At 37.4% G+C, this 19,067-nt stretch overlaps 1 protein-coding gene across 2 annotated transcripts in view; it reads left to right on the top strand.

Moving 5' to 3' along the window:
• Window positions 1-13,970, top strand: part of FRS2 (fibroblast growth factor receptor substrate 2) — a gene marked incomplete at both ends in the record, with an annotated part of 42,233 nt that extends 28,263 nt beyond the window's left edge. For both annotated transcript variants that reach the window (XM_084254560.1, XM_084254561.1), the window contains 5 exons: window positions 8,054-8,145; window positions 9,639-9,825; window positions 10,905-11,063; window positions 11,737-11,900; window positions 13,020-13,970. In XM_084254560.1, the coding sequence (XP_084110686.1) occupies window positions 8,054-8,145; window positions 9,639-9,825; window positions 10,905-11,063; window positions 11,737-11,900; window positions 13,020-13,970 (1,553 nt within the window). The remainder of the gene's footprint in view (window positions 1-8,053; window positions 8,146-9,638; window positions 9,826-10,904; window positions 11,064-11,736; window positions 11,901-13,019) is intronic.
• Between the last annotated feature and the right edge of the window lie 5,097 nt (window positions 13,971-19,067).

Below are 19,067 nucleotides of genomic sequence, written 5' to 3'. Positions count from 1 at the left end.
CACATATACCGGAGGAATAGAATAGGGAACTCTGAAGTAAACTGTCACAGAGATATTTCAAATTTTGACTGGGATGCCATGACCATCCAATGGGGAAAGGACAGTTTTTCCCACAAATTGTTTCTGCATGCAAAAGAATGAAGTTGAATCCTTATTTAACACCACATAAAAAAATTAAATCAACGTGGACCAAAGATCTAAATATAAGGCATAAAGAAATAAAATTCTTAGAAGAAAACAAACATAGGACAAAACTTTCATGACATTGGACTAAACAAAACAAAGCAAAAATAAATTATACTTAATGAAAAAATTTTTTTTGTTTATCAAGAGATACATTCAACAGTAAAAAAAAAAAAAAAAAAAGGCCAAAACCCACATAATGGGATAAAACATTTGCAAACTGTGTATTTGATAAAAGATTAATTCCCAGAATATATAGTGAACTCCTAAAACTGAACAACAAAATAATAGCCTGAGTCAAAAATAAAATAAGGACTTGAATAGATGTTTTTTGAAAGAAGGTATACTAATGACACTTGCATAGCACACACTGAAAAAATGCTCATCACCACCAGTAGGAAAATGTAAGTCAGAACTACATTGTGATACCACCTAACATCCATTAATATGGCTAATATTTAAAACAACAACAACGAGTGTTGGTGAGGATGAGGAGAAATTGGAACCCTTGTACATTGCTGGCAGGGTCATGAATGGTACCACTGTGGAAAATAATATGGTAGTGCCTCAAGAAATTAAAAATAGGATTATCATGTGATCCACCAAATACCACTTCTGGGTGTATATCCAGAAGAGTTGAAAGCAGGATCTTGAAATATTTGAACATTTCATAACAGAATCATTCACAATAGCCAAAAGGTGGACAGATGTTACCAACAAATGAATGAATAAACAAAATATGGCATATACATAAAATGGATTATTACTTAAAAGGAAAGCAATTCTGATACATGTTATGATGTGGATGAAATTTTTATGCTAAAGTGAATAAGCCAAGAACAAAAAGATAAATACTGTGTTTCACTTATGAGGTATCAAGAGTGACTACTTTCTAAATGCAGTAAGAATGGGGGTTGCCAGGAGAGGGAAAGGAAAAAGAGAAAGAGTTGTCTGATGGGTACAGAGTTGCTTTTGCAATATGAAAAAAGTTCTGGAGATTGGTCGCACAACATTGTTGAATATATTTAACACTACCGAACTGTACACTTAAAAATGGATAAAATTGTAAATTTCATGTTAATGTGTATTTTGTCACAGTAAAAAATTGGGAAAAGATAAAAAAGAAAGCCTAAAAATGGGACAATAAAAGTGTTCCAGTTACTCTAATGGAGGTTTAAAAATATTTTCAAGAATTGTTTTGGTTGGTTTACTGACTCTTTAATGTGTTTAACTTCATTTCAAGCCATATGGCTTTTCCTTGACATAGGCTTATAGACAAAGTATGCTTCTCTAAATTACATTATGATTAAACTCATTTCGGGATGGAGGTTAACAAATGTTTGTGAGAGAAATTAGTAAAGGAAGGAAGAAAGATTTTCCTGAGTTAATTGGCTAAAATCTCTTAGAAAAAGAGATGGGCAAACAATATGTATTCTATAAGAGTAATGGTTTATGTTAGAACTAGCTGGACAGTTTTACAAGCCCAGAAGCAAAGCATGATACATGCTAAAACTTTTATAGAACAGAAGGTATGCTAAGAAGGAGGCACTGGGTTGCTGTACACCCTAACATGGGGGTTGTAGCTGCACCTCATGGGGGGCATAAGCAAACACCTGACTGACCGCTGATTTTACAGATGAGTTAGAAATTGAGACTTGAAAGTTTTGAATGTGTGTGTGCACATGGTTTTTGAAAATGTTCATTTTAGATGTCAATTATATTTGTTAACTCCAGTTAATATATAGATTAAAATGAGACTTATTTCTCTTTTGTAACATAATGCTTGATTTAGTGTAACTATTCAGTAAATTTTAGTGCCTGTGTTTGAGGTTGATTTTTTTTCCTGTTATAAAAAGTTACTAAATTGACCAAGAAATTTCTAAAAAATATATTAAACTCTCTTCTAACTCTTGTAACCCTAGACTATAATTTATTGCTACAATTTAAAATATTATGATTTTGTGACTGTACAGCATGTTTGTTCATACCAACTTTTCTCTAATAACTGATATCAGATTTGGTTGTGGGGAGTCCTATGGAATAGAAAAAGAAAGAAGTAGATTCTAACGAGTGTCAGTGTTTTGGGAGGAGTGGTGATGAGGCTTACACAAAATGACTGGAGGTGAAGAATTAGCCTACTGCTGGCTAATGTGGGCTGTTAAGAGCTGGAAAGGAGCCGTGAGGGTGGTTTAGTCTAACCTCTCTTATGATTGAGGAGGTAAGTATAGAGAAATGAGTCATCCAATGTCATAGCTATTTATTGTGGAGAAGCCAGAATTGGTGATTTTAAAGGTCCTATTATCCAAATAGCATAGAACTTAGTCCACTGCATTTTTATTTTTATTTTTTTGGAGAAGGCTATGTTAATGATAATATATACATATATTCATTGGTTAAAATTTTAATCAATTTTTTTACTTCAGAGTTCAAGTAGATTAAAGGAAATTAAAAATTCTTTATTTCCTCATACCATTTGTAGGATGTCACTAAACCAAAAAAAGCCATGGTGTTTTGAAGTATGATTAAATTCCTGATGCTGCAGCAGAGGCTAAGAACATTAATGGCCAGATCTAGGTAAGTTAAAGTTTATTTTTTAAAAAATTGTGAAGTCCCAAAGTTACATCTTTTAAACTAGAGATTTTAATAAAGTTTTCTTGAATGCTATTATTTTGCCTCCTAATTTATTGTCACCTCCTACCACCACAGAATAAGGACAAATAGTATTAAACTGAGACAGTGTTCACTAATTTAAAATAGTAAACTTGTTACAATATTAATCCTCGCAAATAGTAGTTATCTTTTGTTCTAAAATGTACCCTAGCTATGATTATAGGTTGCTTTCTGGAGGGAGCAAAAGTCTCTGTGATTTTGCTGAATTATGAGCTTGGCAGCGTATATACTAGTGAGATCATGTGGTTTCTCATCAAGTATTTGCTGTATTAGTGCATATTATTAGGTCTTACATAACTCTGATGTGGTCTCCAAATACTAATGTGGTGGTCATAAATGCAGAATATCTGGTATCTTGTGTTCTCTTGCTTTAAGGAGTTTGTGGTTCAGGAATCAGATGTGGATAAGAACTTCACATTAAAAAAACTCTTCTGTGGGCCTCCCCTGGTGACGCAGCGGTTGAGCGCTGGGCTGCGAGGCTGCCCGCAGCCTCTGCAGCGCCGGTTCGTTCCCCGGCTGCCGGCGAGGGTCACACACACACACACACACACACACACACACACACACACAAACACACAACCTCTTCTGTGTTAGAAGATTAACTACAACTGCTTGTTGTTCTAGCTGTTTGAATCTCTCAGTCATACTAAGCCTGTTCTTTACCCCTTCTATCCCTTTTTTGCCTTCATTTTCTCTTTTAATTTGTCAGCACTTTTCTCTCTTTCCTGGACAGAGTTGATGGTCTGATCACTTCAGGCCTCTGTGTTGTCAGTATCCTCTCAGCCTGGGCCACTTGACTGCTAAACACAGCTAGAGAAACAGCATAGTCTTGCTCTTCAGCTTCTGCCAAACTCTCAGCACAGCTGACTTAATAACCTGCTGCCTTTCTTGGGTAACTTACCATTCTCCTTAAGTTCCTCATTCTGCACACTCACCTTTTAGTTTACAGAGAACTTTAGGATGATAGCTGTCTTTACTTCAGCTTCTCTAGCATGCCCTGCTCATCCTTCTTTTCTTCCTTCTCACCTCTGAAAGCAAGGCATTCCTTCTCCTCTAAGCAGACTTCTCAGTCTGGGCCCCAGAACTAGTTTTCTTAAGTCATCCACTCTGTCTTGATCCCTGTCTTTCCTTTGTTTATTCCTATATTTTTAAATCTTTTCTGACTTACTGGTTATAAAGCTACACAAATCTGTCATCTCAAGGCAGTAAGCAGTGCAAGCAACATATTCCTGTTGAAACCATGTCTGTCCACCCTCTAGTTCTTTACACTTTCCGTTCTAGGTCTGCTCTTGAAAGAACAGCTTCCATTCTCTGGGGGCTACTCCTGACTTTTCCCTTTGCTCACTGAAGTTTGGCTTCTGCCTCTACCCCAGAATTTCAACTACTGCCCTTGAGCAGTATCTTTTATTTTATAGTTTCAGATATCATTTATGTTCCAATATTTTACCTACTCTCTCAAACCCACACTTGTGTATTTATCTCTCTGTTGTATGTCACCACTTGTTTGTTCTCTGGAATCTCAATTTTCACATGTCTAAAACTGAGCTAGTTTATTCCATCCATTGGGAGACTGCTGTTTTTTTCTACCTCAGTAAATTGGTGCCAGCAGCACTTCATCTGCCACACTGAAAACTGTCCCTTCCTTTTTGTTTTCCTAGTCAGCCACTCAGTGCTTCTGTCCAAAATATTTCTACTGTCTTCTTAAATATTTCTTAGGGCCTCACTGCTATGGCATGAGTTTGACTCCTGGCCAGGGAGCTAACCCACCTGGTGCAGCAGACTTCTGCCTCGCCCGCTGCTCTCCTCAGCAGTGTATTTCATTAGATCTGTCTATTCTGCTCCCCACTCTGTCTCTGGTGAATCCTCTCACCTGCTGCACCTCTGGTCTACACCCCAGTTCTTCAACACAAAAATAAATGAAAATTTAAAAATACATGTATTTCTTAAATTCATCATCTTCTCTTTATTTCTAACTGGCTTTCTTCTTCTGAGCTAAACTCGCACTTAAATTATCCTATAGAGGAATAGATTTAAAATGAAGTCCAGCGTACCTCACTTTCCTGCTTAAAATTCTTCAGTGGGGCCTCCCCGCAGCAGGTTGAGCGCCGTGCTGTGAAGCTGTCCACAGCCTCTGCCCGCATTTTCGATTCCTGGCTGGCCAGGGAGAAACCCACATGGCAAGCAGACCTCTCCTATTTCACCTGCTGCTCCCCTCAGCAGTGTCCTTTGTCCGTCTGCCTGTTCTACTCCCCGCTCTGTTTCTGGAGAATTCTCTCACCCTCCTATGCCTCTGACTGTACCCCAGTTCTTATATAAATAAAAATAAAAACAAAAATCTTTAAAAAAAAAATTCTTCAGTGACTTCCATCATGTGTAGGATAACATCCATTCTTCTTGGTGTGCCATGCATGGCTCCGTGCCCCATGTTAGGCTTTCATCAGCTATGGTGTTGCCCTGAAATATTCGGTGTGGGTAGAGTTGCCAGGAGGTGGCAGTGCCACTCATCTCTACCCTTGCCAACCTGGAAGGTGCCTCATGTGCGGGCAGCAAGCAGAAAAATGGATTTTTCTAATCCTTTGAGAAATAGTTTAAAACATTCCTTTGAGGCAACATCTTTGGAGGCAAAACCTACACTGTACTAACGTTTTAATTTTTATATTTATGAGGAACTCAGCAGAGGATGAATATGTAATTTTAAGAAGCTCTTCTTTAAAATGTTTTTTTTTTGCCTCCTTTTCATCATTAAATGGTTATTAATTTTTAAAAATAAAACATTTGTCAAGCAGACTACTTAGTGCCCTGGAAAATTCAGAAGACAAGGTTCCTACTTAAGGGAGATCGCTGTGGAGTGGCGGTGGCACAGATAAGCTTTTGAGTAGAATGTGATTAGTGCTTTGATAGAATTATGTCTGTTGGACACGTGGGGCACGGGACACAGATCCCTACCTCATTGTTCAGGATGCATTGTGGTTTGGCTCCTGCTTATGTTAAATCTGTCCTGGACATAGTTGTACTGGATTCCCCACTTTCTTCTAAATGCATTGTGACCTTTTATAACCTTTCATGACCTTTGTCTTTGCACATGCTCCTCTTACCTGTCTCAAGAACTTATTTCCACTTTTGCCTAGCTTGTTGTTTGTGTTCACCATTTTATTTTATTTTATTTTAAGATTTTATTTATACACATACAAGAACTAGGGTAAAGGCCAGAGGTGAGGGGGTGAGAGGATTCACCAGAGACAGAATGGGGATTACTGAAATACGCTGCTGAGGGGAGCAGCGGGAGAGACAGGAGAGGTCTGTTGTGCCATGTGGGCAGCTCCCTGGCTGGGGATCGAATTTGTGCTGCAGTGGCTGCAGAAGCTTCATAGGTTGCTCTTAACCCCTTGTGCCACCAGGGAGGCCTGTGTTTACCTTTTTAAATAGTGTAGTCCGCCTGCCAAACTGAAAAAGTTAGTTACTCCCTTCTCTGTACCCTCAGACCTCTTTTCATATTTTAATATAAGACTTATCACAGTACCTTATATGTTTACATTTCTGTCTCTCCCTTTAGGATCATGACTTTTCAGAGGTGCTTGCTGTGACTTAATCATCTGTATTCCATAATACTTGGCATATTAGTTAGCAAAAAACCAATGTAAATCTTAATTTTACTATTTTATTTATACTTCTTTTGGTTTCCATACTGGTACACTTTTTCATTTTCTTATTACATATTCCTGTCAGGCATTCTTCACCTTAGTGTAGCGCAGTTCAACATCACGAGTGATTTAGAGCACCTGCTATGTGCCTGGTGTTGTGTTAGGCACAGGGAATGCAAAAATGTGTAATAAGAGCCATGCCTGATGGGCAGGAGTTCATAGTGGAAGGAAGAAGGTAGAGAAGAATGACAGCCTATCCCAATTTTCTACTAAGTAAAGTGTGATAGCTGCTGTGGTACTGGGAAGCACAGGGTGCTGTGGGGGATACATCAGAAGCGTAACTTTTGCATTTGACTGGTGTTGAGAAGAGGTGCTGTACTGAGTAAAATCTTGACAAAGGAAAGCAGCAGTTGGGAGCAGTATGTAAGAGTGACGGCCCACCTGTGACTATGCAGGTGTCTCTTTTCACCAACTCTGTCCCTCTGCAGGACAGCAGCTTCTTGCCCTGTCCGTGACCTGTACCTGCCAGGACTTCTCTTCACTGACCTCCCTCAGTGGAGGCCGCTCTCCTCAAGGCCGCCCGCCTGCAACCATGCAGGCCTTTCTCAGCAAACCTGTCCCTTCAGGGCAGCTCTTTCTGCCCACTTGTGTCTATGCAAGTGTCCTTTATTCTTCTGTCCCTTTCCCTAATAAACCTACCCTTTAAATATTTAAAAAAAAAAAAAAGGCGTGAAAGAATAGGATGCTCTGGGTGAGCTGTTTAGCTGGGTTAGGACTGGAAGCAGAGGAAAGGGAGAGGTTCCAAACAGGAACCAAATTGTGCAGGACCTCATGTCACACTGATGAGCTTTAAGTTTTTTTCCTGAAGGTAGTGAAGAGTCACTGAAGAATTTAAGCAAGTTTGAGTCATATTTCTGTTGTTAATGTTTAGTAGCTTCTTATGCTTTCTTCTACCCCCCTCCCCAATGTTGTCACATTCATTTTGAAATTTTCCTTGTTTATAGTGAGGTTTTAAATTTTTCCCGTTGTTTATGTGGAATATTCTTGGATATTTAAATGTCATTTCTAATTTCTTAAATCTACTGTGGGGGAGAAGAATTAGATAGATATGGTTTATCAATTTGCCAGTATTCTGTATGTTAAGTTACTGCTTGAATTTTTTTTTAAAGATTTATTTATTTATGCATACAAGAGCTTTGACACAAGCCAGAGATGCAGGGGGTGAGAGGATCCACCAGAGACAGAGTGGGAAACAGAACAGGCAGATTGAAATACACTGCTGAGGGGAGCAGTGGGTGAGACAGGAGAAGTCTTCCTCGCCATGTAGGTAACTCCCTGGCCGGCCAGGGATTGAATTTGTGCTGCAGAGGCTGCGGATCTCTTCATAGTGTGGTGCTTAACCCCTTGTGCCACCAGGGAGGCCCTATAAACCTTTTTGGGCTCAATTTTCTTCATAAAAATAATGCAGGCTTCATGTTAGATGATTTCTAAAGTTTTTGCTGTTTTACTATTTTTATATCCTTCGTCTAATACTTTTTTCCACATTATCTTTCATGTAGTGCTCACATGGTCTTCTGAAGAAGCCATGGGTAGCTGTTGTAGCTGTCCAGATAAAGACACTGTCCCAGATAACCATCGGAACAAGTTTAAGGTCAGTAGAATTGGTTATGTTTCTCGCTGCCTTCTTGGATGTCTTTTTTGTTTGTTTTTTTTTACTTCACTTTCTTTTTCCCACTTCTTCATTTTTCTCTCCAGCCTCGTTTATGGTCTCTTTGTCCATTCTGCTTTTCCTTGTTTTAGTGATAACAACATTTTCTTACTGACAGTGTGGAATCCTCTTTTATTTTTCATTTGATCTTCTGTATCCAATTAGCAGCACAGTTCTGGTAATACTTTCTTTAAACTGCCATTTTATAGTGACTCTTCGATCCCATCACTACCTCCTAGTCGTTGCTTCATGTCTGGGTAATTTTTTAACTGGATCCTACCTCTAGTCACCCCTGTGATCCATCCTATGGTCAACATAAAGGCAATATTCTTCTTTCTTCATTCTAAAACTTCTCCAGTGTTTTGTTAGCTTGAGGCTACATGCTTCATACCTTACTCATTCACAACTAATTAGTGCTTCCCATAGTCTGACTTGAGTCTGTTTTAAATCAATACCTTTGGACACACAGCCTAGGTGTAGGCATAACCTTGTTCATAGCTTTGTGACTTTGTGCAGGTTACATTATCAATAAGTCTTTGTTCCATTTCTTTCTTTCTTTCTTTTTTTTTTTTTTAACAGATTTATTTATTTATGTATACAAGAACTGGGGTACAGGCCAGAGTGCGGGAGGGTGAGAGGATTCATCAGAGACAGAGTTGGGAGCAGAACAGACAGATTGACTGAAAACACTGCTGAGGGGAGCAGTGGGTGAGACAGGAGAGGTCTGCTGTGCCATGTGGCTATCTCCCTGGCCGGCCAGGGATCGAACTTGTGCTGCAGATGCTGCGGATATCTTCATAGTGCTGTGCTTAACCCCTTGTGCCATCAGGGAGGCCCAGTGTTATCTATTCTTCATAGTGTCTGACCATTTTCAGAAACTCTGCAGTGCAAGGCTTTTCCTTCATGAATGCTGTGCCAATCTTGTCTTGGTCTTTATGAACATGTCTTCTTCTTTGTCTCTGCTGCAGCAGAGACAACCCTATGGCTTCAGAACATACCCTATGGCTTCTGCCTGACACCTCTCCCACCTCACACCCTCCCAAGCTCTTCTTAACTTCACTTTTGCTATCTAAAGTTAATTATACCTGAGGCTCAGCTAACGTCCCTTCTCTTATGGAAATGCTTATCCAACAACCCTATATTATAGTTTCTGCCTTCTGCAGCCTCTGTTGCATTAATCATTTACAATTTTATGGTGTTGATTTGTATTTTATCTTTTCTCCCCAGTGGGAATGTGAGATTGTTGCACATATGTACTAGATAATACATGGCTACATATTTTATGCCCTAATCACATGTTGGTTGATGAATGAACTAACAAAGGAGTGAAAAACTGAACCAATCACTAACTGCATTTTCTGGACAAATTGGTGAAATAAGTGTATGCCCGCCAAATAGGAGAATGAGGTTAGCACTAATTAGACTTTCTTTTTTAGGTCATTAATGTGGATGATGATGGGAATGAGTTGGGTTCTGGCATAATGGAACTTACAGACACAGAACTGATTTTATACACTCGCAAACGTGACTCAGTAAAATGGCACTACCTCTGCCTGAGACGCTACGGCTATGATTCGAATCTCTTTTCTTTTGAAAGTGGTCGAAGGTGTCAAACTGGACAAGGTAGGTAGAAACTTTTTCATTTTTCTCCAAATAGTATCACATTTGAAATACTTTTCTTCAATTATTCTGTATGCAATTCTTAATCATTTTCTGATAGAAAATAGTCTCCAAATAAGTGGGTTGTTAGGAAAAAGATATAATAAAATATATATTCATTTATCAAGTATTTAATAATTGTGTTCTTATGTCCAGAATTTTCATGTTAACTTTTAAGATTTTCAGTAAATGATTAGCCCCAGTAAGTTGACTAGGTGCCATTGCTATTATAATTTGGGGAAAGAACACAAACTTTGGCCGTGGCCAAGTTCTCCACCTCTGCTGAGCATCTCCTTCCTTCCCTATTACCAGGAATGGTAATATCTACTTTACAGAATGAGTGCAATAGTTCAACACTATTAAGGGTTGTGAACTATGTAGCCAGGACCTGGTCAAAAGGTGAAGGATTGCTTTGTTAATGGTGCATTGGGCTCCCCCTAGTGTTAAAAAAAGCAAACTAGCTCACGTGTGCAAATCTTGTTTTTCTCTGCTGGATTTGAGCCATCTTCTTTGGGCAAATGAATATTATTCTGTGAACTTTCTTTTAAGTTTTTTTTTTTAATAAATTTGACAGATGTCTTTATTTTATTTTATTTTATTTTAGATTCATTTATTTATTTATACAAGCACTGGGTACAGTCAGAAGCGCGGGAGGGTGAGGGAATTCACAAGAGCCAGAGCGGGGAGCAGAGCAGGCAGAAGGACCGAAGTACACTGCTGAGGGGAGCAGCGGGCGGCAGGGAGGCAGGAGAGGTCTGCGTGATATGTGGGACCCTCCTCCGGTGGTCGGGGAGCAGCTGGGGATTGAACCAGCGCTGCAGAGGCTGCGGGCAGCTTCGCAATCCAGCGCTGAACTGCTGCGCCACCAGGGAGGCCCCACTTTTGAGTTTTAAAACAAGTGCCATCGCTGGTTTACCAGACATTTACCTAAAAGGCCTTTCTCTGCATAGAATGCTTACTTTATAATTTTGTTCTCAAAATTATAGCCCTGTATCTTTTTAAAAGATGTGGTAACCATTTTCCCCCTCTGATTTATATTGTAGGAATCTTTGCCTTTAAGTGTGCCCGTGCAGAAGAATTATTTAACATGTTGCAAGAGATTATGCAAAATAATAGTATAAATGTGGTGGAAGAGCCAGTTGTAGAAAGGAATAATCTTCAGACAGAATTGGAAGTCCCCAGAACACCCCGAACCCCTACGAGTAAGTGCCCATTTTTCTTCTTGTAGTTTGAATAATAGGCATCTATAAACTGTAGATAATGGATACTTAGTCTATGCTAGAAATTACCATTGGCTACTGAAAGTATAATAGTAGTCAATTTTTAAAGACTGTTAGCAATGACTATAAATATTTTTAATTTTTTAAATAGAAAACATTAAATGTGTTCCATATTTTTATTTTTTTTAAGATTTATTTATTTATGCATACAAGCATACAAGAGCTGGGGTATAGGCCGGGGGGGGGGGGGAGAGGATTCACCAGAGACAGACTGGGGAACAGAACAGGCAGAGTGACCGAAGTACACTTCTCAGGGGAGCAGTGGGTGAGACAGGAGAGGTCTGCTGTGCCATGTGGGTAGCTCCCGGACTGGCCGGGGATCAAACTTGTGTTGCAGAGGCTTTGGACAGCTTCACAGGTTGTGTCTTAACCCCTTGCGCCACCAGGGAGGCCCTGTTCCATATTTTTAAAGCGTGAATGAAAAGTTGGACTAGAGGTGGAGAATTGTTTGTGCTCTAATTTCTGCTGTTATCTGGCCAGATACTTTCCTAATCCTCTTAATCAGTGAAGATTGGATCCTCATTCATTTTTATTCTCTCTGCCCTACCCCTGTATCTTGCTTTTTCCTTAAACCAATAAACAAACAAAAACCCAGCTCCAGGGTTTGCTGCTCAGAACTTACCTAATGGATATCCCCGATATCCCTCATTTGGAGATGCTTCATCCCATCCTTCAAGCAGACATCCTTCCGTGGGAAGTGCACGCCTACCTTCAGTGGGTGAAGAATCTACACATCCTTTGCTTGTGGCTGAGGAACAAGTAAGCATGTACTAGTGTGTAACAAGATAACAAATTATGTGACCTTAAGTGTTAACTGTGCTCATCCCTGAATACTTTAGTCAGTTTGAATTTAAGCATTCCTTGTATGACTCTCATGGTGAAGAATCAGAAAACAGCAAATTTTTGCTGACAACTGTCCAACTATATGTAGGTGCTCAAGGAAACTTAGCATTACTGCAGTTTTTGGACTCAAAGGAGAGGAGTATCTATAGATAAAAAAAGATATTACTAATGGCCAACTCCCATTGTAATAACCTTCAGAGGAGTCTGAGTTTATGCCACTTTTTATATTATAGTTTTTAATTATAAGTTGACTACTAACGGGAAGATAGATTTTGTTGCTGATGTTTTTATAAGCTATTTAATATTCTTGTTTTTTATTTGAGAAATGACAGCAGATTGAACATTGTTTACATATTAGTCATACTTCTATAAAGTATATATGGTTGTTTATCATTAAGAAATTTTTACTGTTTCAACTCTATTTCTTTTTGTTTTCTACATAGTAAATGAATTCTTAGCCTATAATCACATCTCCAGTTTTGCATTTTTCAAATTTTATAGACTTATAAGAATTTCTATGTTGTCCTCCCAAAATACCATTGAATTTTTTTTTTTAATGTAGCCGTAATTTCCTAATAGATGGTATTTATTTTATATCTGTATTTTACGGAACTCTTGTTAAACCTGTAAGGTTTATTATTTTATGTAGTTAGATGATTTGTAAATAATGATAAATTTGTCTCTTTAATTCTTGTTATTTTTTCTGAATGATGTTTTAATGCATTGATAAGAATTTCTAGAACAACATCAAAATGATAATCCCTATGTGTTCCTCATTTCTTTTTTAACAAAATGTTTCATGTTTCATTATCAAGGATAATGTTGCATATTGATGTAGAGTAGTTGTTCTTTTATCAAGTTAGAAGACATTTCTACATTCCTTCCCCACTCCCACATACCTTTTTATTAGTTAAAAACAAAACAGGTACAAACACTTGAAAGTAAGAGTATATTTCTTTAAAGAGAGTTTTCATCAAAAAATTAACTCTGTGGTCAGACTTTTTTGGTTTTGATTCAATTTCCTGTTTGTTTTAGGTACATACCTATGTTAACACTACAGGCGTGCAAGAAGAGCGGAAAAACCGCTCAAGTGTGCATGTCCCATTGGAGGCGAGGATTTCTAATGCTGAAAACAGCACACCCAAAGAAGAACCAAGTAGTATTGAGGACAGGGACCCTCAGATTCTTCTTGAACCCGAAGGAGTCAAATTTGTCCTAGGACCAACCCCTGTTCAAAAGCAATTAATGGAAAAAGAGAAATTGGAGCAACTTGGGAGAGATCAAGTCAGTGGAAGTGGTGCAAATAACACAGAATGGGACACTGGGTATGACAGTGATGAACGAAGAGATGTGCCCTCTGTTAACAAACTGGTGTATGAAAACATAAACGGGCTATCTATCCCCAGTGCCTCAGGGGTCAGGAGAGGTCGTCTGACATCCACTAGTACCTCAGATACCCAGAATATCAATAATTCAGCTCAGAGAAGAACTGCATTATTAAACTATGAAAATTTACCATCTTTGCCTCCTGTTTGGGAAGCCCGCAAGCTAAGTAGGGATGAAGATGACCATTTAGGACCAAAGACCCCATCTCTAAATGGCTACCATAATAATCTAGATCCAATGCATAACTATGTAAATACGGAGAATGTAACAGTGCCGGCAAGTGCTCACAAAATAGACTATTCAAGGCGTCGGGACTGTACACCGACAGTCTTTAACTTTGATATCAGACGCCCGAGTTTAGAACACAGGCAGCTCAATTACATACAGGTTGACTTGGAAGGTGGCAGTGACTCTGACAACCCTCAGACTCCAAAAACACCTACCACTCCCCTTCCACAAACCCCTACCAGGCGCACAGAGCTGTATGCTGTGATAGACATCGAGAGAACTGCTGCTATGTCAAATTTGCAGAAAGCACTGCCACGAGATGATGGTACATCTAGGAAAACTAGACATAATAGTACTGATCTGCCTATGTGAGCCTGGAAAGCATTACATTGTGTGCACCTTTGTGAAGTTTTTAAAGATGAAGATGCAAGTGCTTCATTTTCATTTCTAAACACTAACTCCTTTTATAAACTGATAAAAAAATTTTTTCTGAATATTTCATGTGCTTCTTTAAAGGGAATTAATGTAGAGCAGGTACTCATAAAGAACACTAATTTCATTATATACTTCTCATTATTGTACAGCAGCATTCCCATTTTCACAGTGCCTATTTAAAATGAAAGTTGAAGTGAGTGACATGTTGGTTGATTTTTATCAATATTCTGGACTTATGCATATCATGTCTAAGTCATGGTTGGCATTTTAAACATTTTATACAGACTCTTGATAATGTGCATTGCTAACAGGTAACTCTAGGCTTTGAAAGTAATAATCTGTAGATTCACTATTCATGGTATGTGGCCTCCAGCATGTAACATGAGGAATCTTTTATTTCATTAATTATAGACTTTTTGACTTGAGCCAAAACATTATGTTAAGGAAATAGAAGTTCCACACCTCCTGCTATACCAGTCAGTTCCTTTGCCTGCAGTGGTATTAAAAAGTACTATGTCGTGAATATGCTGTTGGTGTGTTGAAAGGCAGGGAGGAGACTAGATTTTCTGTTTACTCATCTCATGATGTCATTTGAAGGGCATGCCTAAATAACTTAATCAGAATTAAAATAGGCTCAAGAATCAGTCTCAGGTCACTTTACCCCCCCCCCAAAAAAAAAAAATTGAAAATCTGAATCTTAAAAGGTTCTCACCAATAGATGATTACCAATAACATTGTTTTCTGGAGGCATTTGTGCCATTAGGTTTCTATTTACCTTCAGTTTTTTCCTTTGGTGTTTGGGATGTCTTACTTTGTTGCTTAATGTCTTTTTCAACTTAAAATGTTTGAGTTTGTATATAGTTTTGCAATTGGATTATGTGTTCATTGTTGTTTAGTTTGCATTTTTGTCAAATTGTGATTTTGAAGGTTCATTTGGAACTTACTGTTATTTTATAACAGGGTTGCCCTTGTCCAGTATTTATTTATGTGCTGTTTACTTTTCAAGTTGATAAAAGCATTCTCTCAATTTTTAAATTCACGTGTGTCCATAGGTGATCTCTTTAGCAGCTGAGAAAAAAAAAAAAGGAAGCTACTTTTCACATGCAAAGTTCCCTGAAGGTACTTTCGTCTCTGTGGGCACTCTCCCCAGCACTTTAGCGGTAATTCCCTCAGTCACGTGGCTGCGTTCACACTCTACCCGCTGTCATGCTCCTCGACTCTGCTGTCCTTCACCCATAGCTGGACCTTTAATTACTCTTTGACGTCAATAGATTGTTAAGATTGTTGCCAGCATAGCAGGTACAGTGGAAGTCTTGTAGCAATGAGATTGTGTCATAATTTAGGGTTTAAAATGAATTGAAGTTTATATGAACTGATGGGATTCCATATATCTGACTCTTGGAAAATCAAGAATGTTCCCATTTCCCAAATGCTAGAGAAGACAAGAGAAGGTAGAGTGAAAAGAAGGGCAGGTAATCTTGTGAAATATTTTGCTGTTTTCTCTAAATATGAGGAAGTTTGAGATTATGATCTGGATCTACCAGATATAATTAAGGTTAAGTTAGCATGAAAAGTTTCAGTCATATAGCATCCAACTTTCAGTAAATAGCTTAATTATAGGATGGTAGGTGGATTAGCAGAACAATAGAGTGGGACCATTATAAAGAAAATAAATTATTAAAGATGTCTTTATCATTTTCAGTGCCATTCGTTTATGTGCATAGCAGAATTTTTTTTCCTGTGAACTTGGTGCTTACTAAAGTGTTCACTATTCTCTAAAAAGAGAGCAAAGGTATAGGTTTTGGAGTTTCCATTTTTAACATATTGTTCCATTTATGCTTTCTTCTGAGTAGATTGCTAATTGTGCCAAATTTATGTGATGATATTTATAATGTGGAATTAAGAATTAGGATGAAACCAGTACACATGTTTTTTTCTGGGAAAAAAGAAAAAAGCAGTCAAGACAGAACATTGACCTCCAAATGAAAGGGCTGACCTGTTTATTCATTTTGGAGATTGGATATTTTATTTTCTTCTTTTCCTCATTCTTTTCATTTCCCCCTCCAGAGTCTAATTAATTTTTAAACTTTTTAGGTAACTCCAGTATAATCACTACAGTTTATGCTTTAAATACTATGTGCTTTAAAAATGAAAATGGGACCAATTTGTCTGCTAAGAATTTGAATTTAGGTACTATGAGTATTAGGAAAATATGTACAACTGGTGTTAATTTCTAGATGCCTTCTGGAAATCACCTGTGTTCCTATTTAATAAAAAAGTAATGTAGAATACTACTTGTCCTTTGCAGTAGTTTAGTAGTGGGCATTAAGCTCTGTCCTGGAAGAATGTACCTATTACTAGGTACATTTTAGAATGAGATATTTTTATTGGCATATGATTGTGGCCATATGTTTCAGATTTTCTGAGACAGACCTAATTTTAGATACATTGTTTTGTTGATAGACCATGTGATCCCACATTTTGGTTTTGAAATATAATCTTTGTTCATATGTTTTTCCCCCAAATAGAATCCTCTTTTGTCCACATAGAGCATAACAGCCTTTATCCCACACCAGGGTTGGAAACTGATATGGGTATATTACCTGTGTTTTCTCTCTTAGTGTATTTCATTTCCCAGTTTCATCTTTAAAAATGAAAATATGGTGCCTTCCCTCCCTCCAAGAAGATTGGCAAATAGTTCCTTTTATTTACTGCTGCTGTGGAGTGATGAGATATGCACTTTACTCTTGAAGACTCAGCAAAAAGCTTTTCACTTCCCAGTATATCCAGAAAAGATCACACTTGGGACTTTGAAAATTTGCCAAGCAATCTTTGTTTATATATATATATATATATATATATTAATGTTGACCCCACAATTCAATGTTTTAAGTCAAGCTAGTGTTTGTTTATCCCTCCCCTCCTCTACAAAAAAAAAAAAAAATTGTGGCACAACATATAAAAATGTACCTCAATAATGTTCTATTCAAAATGGGACAGGGGCCTTATGTTTTCATAATTTTTCAATAATGTGCCACCACCATATTTTTGCCTCAAGGTAAAGGTTTTAACAAGCTAAAAAGTACTTCCCACTTCTTCCTGTGCTGTTCCTAACCTATAGCGCCCAAGTGTTTTGTGCAATGTGTAGTGTGTATGTGTAAATACACGTACATGCATACATATACAATATAGATGTATATCTCTTTGGAATAGATATACCATCAGACTAATCCAGAAGTAACTAATGTATTGGCATCTCACTCATATTTCTGATATGTGAGGTATATGGTACTAATTACCTTTCCCTGATGTTTGCCAAATTTGAATAAAGGCATTGGTACGAATTTACAGAATGTATAGAAAATGTTTTTTGGCTTGAAAAATTAACAAATACTCTGAAATACGACAGTATACTCCGCCCAAACCAGCACCGTATCTACTTTTCCTTTTCTTTACATCCCTATTCCCTATCCTTACTTCCTCATTTTGGGGGGTATAACAATTCTTTTGTAGCATCATTACAATTGCAATTCTATGATAATTGGACAATAAGAGCATGGAAATGGACTGGTATTAATAGTACAGTAGTCACCGGTGTGCCACATTTGCATTAGTAAATGCAAAATATACATTTTATAAAGGACAAATTTTGTGTTATGTTTTTATTTGCATTACATTGTATAATATTGTAAGATTATTGTATGTCCTAATTTACATTATAAATGTTTTTTTCCTACATAAAGGCATAAATATAGCAACTTTGTATAAAGGTAGCTTATTAGATTTTTAATTTTTTCTTTTATAAAAAATTGTCTAACAGTGGGACTACCATTGCCAAATTGTATATGAAATATGAATTTTACCCCCTATGGTTAATTTCTTTTATAAACATTCCATATTTCTCTAATAAAAGACAAAAGTGATACTGTACTATGCATAAATTGTATTTTAATGCTGTTTCCTATCAGCATTTAAAATTCTGGTTTGCATTTTTAATATTGGCAAAATTTACCACTGTTGATTAAAACCTTGTTGTATATGTAACAACATCTTTTACCTTCTATACCTCCCTATCCTTTGTTCTCTATTTCTCCCTATCAGTGCCAACTTCATACATTTTGTAGCATGGCAATAAAATATAACTTTTACACTAAGGCCGAGTGTGGCTTTTTGGAGGAAGTGGAGATGGGAGGATTGCCCTCTAGTTGTTCCTTGCATCTGATTATTTTTGCCATATAAGCCATGTCTCCAGGCATGAGACGTTATCTTACATATGGTGTAAACATGCTTTTAAGGACAAGTGTGAATGTGCTTTTGAGCTTAATTTTTGTCATAACAGATAAGAACTAATTTTTTATCTTTGGAAAAGTCAGAGTTCTTGAATACAATCAAACCTTTATTAACTGGAGTACTTAAAGAATAAGCTAGTAATTGAATATAGTTCAACAAGGGCTAAGCAACACATTTTTAAAATCTTATTTATTGTAGAGTGTTACTATACTGACCGAAAAAAATATATGTAAAATATGGTTTAATCTTAGATGATTTAGGATCTTTCAATGCCTTACTACTGTCATTCTGGCATAAATTTCTATGATGAGGTACTCAAGTTGATACTGGAAGCTGAGCTGACTATACACTGACCTTAAGCATTCATGAAAAACTGCTATGTTGAATAAAATCTGATTGGCGTTCTTATGGTTACTCTCCCCTTATTGCTGAAAGTAGATTGCAATAAAACCCCAATAAAAGTTTGGTTGGATACCTATTTAAAGTTTTATTGTATTTATATTTCACATATTTCTTTAAGTTTTATTCCTTAGTCTCATATCTATGCCTCTGTTTTCAAAGTGAACATATAATGAGTTAAAGATTGTTTTTATCAAAGTCAAATGAACTTGTATTTGACAGACTCTCACAGCTATATTTGCATGGTCATTCAAACCTAGTAGTTCTTGACTCTGGGACTCCAAACCGCTGCTTAGTCACTGCATGGCACTGCAAAGTCTATTTGTGTACAGCTGTACAAGATGG

The sequence above is a fragment of the Talpa europaea genome (genome assembly GCF_964194135.1).
Source record: "Talpa europaea genome assembly, chromosome: 15".
NCBI classification, from domain to species: domain Eukaryota; kingdom Metazoa; phylum Chordata; class Mammalia; order Eulipotyphla; family Talpidae; genus Talpa; species Talpa europaea.
The sequence above is the reverse complement of the archived record's forward strand: the minus strand, read 5'-3'. Positions and strand labels throughout refer to the sequence as shown.